Below are 6000 nucleotides of genomic sequence, written 5' to 3' on the forward strand. Positions count from 1 at the left end.
AAAAGCAAAATACTGCAGGTGCTGGTAATCTGAAATAAAAACTGAAAATACTGGAAAAACTCAGCAGGTATGGCAGGATCTGTGGGGAGAAACAGTGATAACATTTTGAGTCCGTATGACTCTTCTTCAGAGCTCCGGGCTCTGGCTCTGAAGAAGAGTCATACAGACTCAGAACGTTTACTCTGTTTCTCTCTCCACCGATGCTGCCAGACCTGCTGAGTTTTTCCAGCATCTTCAATTTTAATACAACTGTGACTGTGCCTTTTTAAAGTACTTCATTGGTTGCAAAACACTTTGAGATGTCTTGTGGCTGTGAAAGTCTTTTTTCATTACTTTGTAACTTAATCTCAGCCTTTATTGCATTCACATTAATTTTTCCACTTTGCACTTTAGCTATCATGAAGGTCTGCCTGCATAAAATTCCCAATTCTTGTGCCAAATTACACAAAATTAGGAGTAATTTTGTGCTAGAATATCACTCGAGGGACTAAGACCTCACGCTGTATAACCTTTTTTATACAATATATAGTAATATCCTCATTGCTATCTCTAAAAATTTTAAGTTTGACAAAGACCTAAAATTGCTGAATCTATGTCTATCTGTGACCCTGAATAAAAGCAGCTACCTGGCAGTATTAGAGAAACTTGCATATAATTATCCCTGAAGAGCCACTAATGACCCCCTATGGGCTGCGCAGACTAAATTTAAGTGAGCTATACAATGGCCACCTGTATTTTCATAACTCAAGCTGACCAACAGGAATCTGCTTGCCTGTTAAGGCAAAAGGTCCCACAACCTTCCCTTCAATTCTTAAAGGTTGAGGCTTTTAACAAGCTCGGGGACCCAGACAAGGGATCTTTTTGTTTGTCAAAGAGAGTGTGGAGAGGTGGGAGTGATGTGACATGGGCCTCTGGCTTGTGTAACCAGTAATATTGCCTTGCTGAACTGCAAAGTCTCAGTCTACTTTTTTATCATCTGACTAGCAGGCTCACAGAAAAGTAGCTCTGGCCCAGGTTGGCAGACCCCAACTACACTGCTTCTGCTGGAAATTCTATACCACTGCCTACAAGATTGAGTCATCTCTACACACCTGTCTCATCGTGTGAAGTGCATACCACCAGAAAAGAATTATACAGCATCGGTGTTCAACCTGCTGACCTCCATGAAGAAACACCTCACGGGACTTTGACTGTACAATGTCCTACACTATAAATATTTATTTTCTCTATCATTATTTTAATATATAAATAGCAAGGAGGCAGCATTGCAGCCCTCCTTCGATGTTTTGTGTGCAAATAAACCAACCATTTGAGATCATCCTATCTTGAGTTTGCTGCAGTTTTATTAATAAAAATTGGATTACACCAAAACCAAGGAATGGGGAAATATGCCACCACTTCTAAAGGGCTAAGCAAATCAAAAACATCTTTCTGCTTACAGGCAGATGATGAGAGGAGAAAATAATGCTGTTTAAATTAACCCCTTTCTGTTCATAACAATTAGTTACCATCATTTTTCTTTGTTTAAGATTTAGAATCTCAAGCTGCTCTAGTTTCCATTTTTAGTTTAGTTATCCAGCTGTTAGGTCACTTTCTTCACTGTTGCAAATGATTTTTTCCCCCCATAGGATTTTTCGCAAGTACCTCTTCTATTTTCTTTGAAGGCAGGCATCATCCTGTTTTTGCTTTTACATATTCTATGTGAGAGAATTCTTCAGTCTGATTTCTTAACTTCCTTTCTGGCTTTACTCCTCAAACTGTTCTACTTTCGCAATCTAGTTTTTTTCCCTTTATTTACCAGCTTTTACAAACTGCCTTCTCTACTAAATGACCTTTCATCTTAGATAAAAACAAAAAAACTGCAGATGCTGGAAATCCAAAACAAAAACAGAATTACCTGGAAAAACTCAGCAGGTCTGGCAGCATCGGCGGAGAAGAAAAGAGTTGACGTTTCGAGTCCTCATGACCCTTTGACAGAACTTGAGTTCGAGTCCAAGAAAGAGTTGAAATATAAGCTGGTTTAAGGTGTGTGGGGGGGGCGGGGGGAGAAAGTGAGAGAGAAGTGGAGGGGGGTGGTGTGGTTGTAGGGACAAACAAGCAGTGATAGAAGCAGATCATCAAAAGATGTCACCAACAATAGAACAAAAGAACACATAGGTGTTAAAGTTGGTGATATTAACTAAACGAATGTGCTAATTAAGAATGGATGGTAGGGCACTCAAGGTATAGCTCTAGTGGGGGTGGGGAGAGCATAAAATATTTTAAAATACTTAAAAATAATGGAAATAGGTGGGAAAAGAAAAACCTATATAATTTATTGGAAAAAAACAAAAGGAAACAGAAAGGGGGTGGGGATGGAGGAGGGAGCTCAAGACCTAAAGTTGTTGAATTCAATATTCAGTCCGGAAGGCTGTAAAGTGCCTAGTCGGAAGATGAGGTGTTGTTCCTCCAGTTTGCATTGGGCTTCACTGGAACAATGCAGCAAGCCAAGGACAGACATGTGGGCAAGAGAGCAGGGTGGAGTGTTAAAATGGCAAGCGACAGGGAGGTTTGGGTCATTCTTGCAGACAGACCGCAGGTGTTCTGCAAAGCGGTCGCCCAGTTTACGTTTGGTCTCTCCAATGTAGAGGAGACCACATTGGGAGCAACGAATGCAGTAGACTAAGTTGGGGGAAATGCAAGTGAAATGCTGCTTCACTTGAAAGGAGTGTTTGGGCCCTTGGACGGTGAGGAGAGAGGAAGTGAAGGGGCAGGTATTGCATCTTTTGCGTGGGCAAGGGTTGGTGCCATAGGAGGGGGTTGAGGAGTAGGGGGTGATGGAGGATTGGACCAGGGAAGATGTGTTTGGTGGTGGCATCAGGCTGGAGTTGCCATTTCCACCAACTCCAGCATGATGCCACCACCAAACACATCTTCCCTTCACTCCCCCTATCGGCATTCCGTAGGGATCGCTCCCTCCGGGACACCCTGGTCCACTCCTCCATCACCCCCTACTCCTCAACCCCCTCCTATGGCACCACCCCATGCCCACGCAAAAGATGCAACACCTGCCCCTTCACTTCCTCTCTCCTCACCGTCCAAGGGCCCAAACACTCCTTTCAAGTGAAGCAGCATTTCACTTGCATTTCCCCCAACTTAGTCTACTGCATTCGTTGCTCCCAATGTGTTCTCCTCTACATTGGAGAGACCAAACGTAAACTGGGCGACTGCTTTGCAGAACACCTGCGGTCTGTCTGCAAGAATGACCCAAACCTCCCTGTCGCTTGCCATTTTAACACTCCACCCTGCTCTCATGCCCACATGTCTGTCCTTGGCTTGCTGCATTGTTCCAGTGAAGCCCAACGCAAACTGGAGGAACAACACCTCATCTTCCGACTAGGCACTTAACAGCCTTCCGGACTGAATATTGAATTCAACAACTTTAGGTCTTGAGCTCCCTCCTCCATCCCCACCCCCTTTCTGTTTCCTCCTTCCTTTTTTTTTCCAATAAATTATATAGATTTTTCTTTTCCCACCTATTTCCATTATTTTTAAGTATTTTAAAATATTTTATGCTCTCCCCACCCCCACTAGAGCTATACCTTGAGTGCCCTACCATCCATTCTTAATTAGCACATTCGTTTAGATAATATCACCAACTTTAACACCTATGTATTCTTTTGTTCTATTGTTGGTGACATCTTTTGATGATCTGCTTCTATCACTGCTTATTTGTCCCTACAACCACACCACCCCCCTCCACTTCTCTCTCTCTTTCTCCCCCCGCCCCCCCACACACCTTAAACCAGCTTATATTTCAACTCTTTCTTGGACTCGAACTCAAGTTCTGTCGAAGGGTCATGAGGACTCGAAACGTCAACTCTTTTCTTCTCCGCCGATGCTGCCAGACCTGCTGAGTTTTTCCAGGTAATTCTGTTTTTGTTTTTTGACCTTTCATCTTGCTTTCTCTCTCCCTTCATAATACTTGTCTGCTTTTCTCCGTTTCACTATAATACAGTCAGATTTCTCAGAATCTGAGTTTTGTAACCGTTTCAGTCACATCCTGATTAACCTGTGCCTCACACAACTTCTGACACTCTGCCATGTTGCTACTTACAAAGTGGACAAGGCAGAAGCACCAGTAATTGCATCGGACAAACTTTAAAGATGTCAATCGGGTAGGTTCCAATCTACAGATTTCATCACAAGGGGGAGTTCCCAACAAAATAGCAGGAAATAGGAAAATTCCCCTACCAAGCGATCGGGCAGCTATCAGCTCAAACTAATAGAAACCCACGTAGGTGGCAAGGAAAATTGATCTGCAGTACAAGCATAGCCTGAAAGACATAATAGTTTTGGATTGAGCCACATGGACTGAGAGAGTTCCAGATTCCATTCTCAGTATTTGCTGTTTTTCTTCCTGGCAACTAATCATTTGATATGGAAACACACATTACCATGATGAAAACTCTCTAAGGCAAGCTGAAAAATGTATGCATGAACAATTTCTGTTTTCCCCATACAGCAGGCACTATTTGTCTCCATTGGTGCATACCCCACTTTATCAAATCCAAAAGTTTAAGACCCACGGCACCTTCAAGAATGTGCAGAGGTACTGCTGGAGCTTAACCAATCAGAACCACACAGCTTACCGAAATAACGCCTTGGTAAGCTTCAGTTATGACCACCTTTACAACCATATTTTGCTGATTTAACTGGAACTGTGGGAGAATTCCAGTGTCAGTGACAGGTCTGCGGTTCTAGGGGAGACTGAGATAGGCTTCTGCACGCTTGCCTGTTTCAAGTATCAAAATACTAAATCTGCCACAACAAATTCATTTGGTTGCAAAAGAGGCATGCCACCTTAAACCAAAGATTCCCCTTAACGGTGACCTGCCAAGGGCAGCAGTTGATCATTAGTTGGACAGCAGGTACCAGGATTTCCTTACAAGTACCTTGGCAAGGAACAACGCCATAAAAAACCATTGCAACCAAAAGTGTGGATGTATAACATGCTACAGCTATCACTGGATCACTGACTTTACTTATCTCAATTGAGACAATATAAACATACAAAGGGAAGGAGTGAAATCAGGCTTCTTGCTCCTGGTGGCCTCCATTAACATTTGCTGGAAATTGCACTTGTGAAGACGGGATATGGTTTGGGTGTGATGCCCATTACAGTTGATTAGCGTATGAATACTCGTGTTCGTGCAATAGTAATGGATGTTTGTATCAGACGAGTACCTATGAAAGTGTGTCCTAGCGCGAGGCTGCTTCAGAAGCGCAGATAAAAGTGGCCAACTTATGTTTCTTGTGAGAAGTTAGTGATTTATAAAACAAAGCTGTTCTTGTCTATCTACCTGAGTCTGAAGCGCTTGTCAGCTCCCACAATTTCTGCCAGTTTCCTCCAGCCGCGGTTGTTTGCCTTGTCCAGCAGATCGCTTATTTTCTTCAGCGTGGGCTCCTTCAGGCTGTTGATGTTTAACGGCGTGACCTGCATGGACCCTGCCATCGCAGCAAGCCTGTGCAAAGGATTTCCTTCCAGCTCCGGCGGCGTTGCTGCTGTCACTGAAAGGCAGCAGCCGCCTACCCTTCCTCGCTGCCACCCACCGCCCGCTCAGGATCCAGGCAACACCTATTCAATTAAAACACGTCCAGTCAGCTTTCCAAAAAATACATCGATCGAACGCCTTTCTAGACAAAAGAAAGTGCAGCACTTACTGGAAATGGAGGTTTCCAACTGCTGATTCCAAAAGAATTTCAAGAAGCTATATCGAGTTCGACGAAATTTTACAAGTGTTCACTCGTGATCTTGCTGCTGTACCTAAACATTCGTGTCCCGGCCACAAAATAGGGAGCGATTTCATCTCTGTCTAATAACTGCCCTCTTTCCATTTAGCTACCACGATAAGGCGGCGGCACACACTCAAAGTGCAGTGCAGTCCAGTCAGAGTACCTACTGCATACAGGTAGACACTTCCTCATACTTTGGTGATACGAAACTGAAGCAGGAAGTAA

At 43.5% G+C, this 6000-nt stretch overlaps 1 protein-coding gene across 1 annotated transcript in view; it reads right to left on the bottom strand.

The window, feature by feature from the left end:
• malt1 (MALT paracaspase 1) overlaps nt 1-5979 on the bottom strand; it is a 128936-nt gene extending 122957 nt beyond the window's left edge. Inside the window, exons 1-2 of the mRNA XM_041185806.1 lie at nt 5704-5979; nt 5343-5617 (exon numbers count right to left, since the gene is read on the bottom strand). Coding sequence (XP_041041740.1) covers nt 5343-5494 — 152 coding nt within the window. The 5' untranslated portion in view covers nt 5495-5617; nt 5704-5979. The remainder of the gene's footprint in view (nt 1-5342; nt 5618-5703) is intronic.
• Nucleotides 5980-6000: the final 21 nt, after the last annotated feature.

This window comes from Carcharodon carcharias, chromosome 1 (assembly GCF_017639515.1).
Source record: "Carcharodon carcharias isolate sCarCar2 chromosome 1, sCarCar2.pri, whole genome shotgun sequence".
Taxonomy (NCBI): Eukaryota; Metazoa; Chordata; class Chondrichthyes; order Lamniformes; family Lamnidae; genus Carcharodon; species Carcharodon carcharias.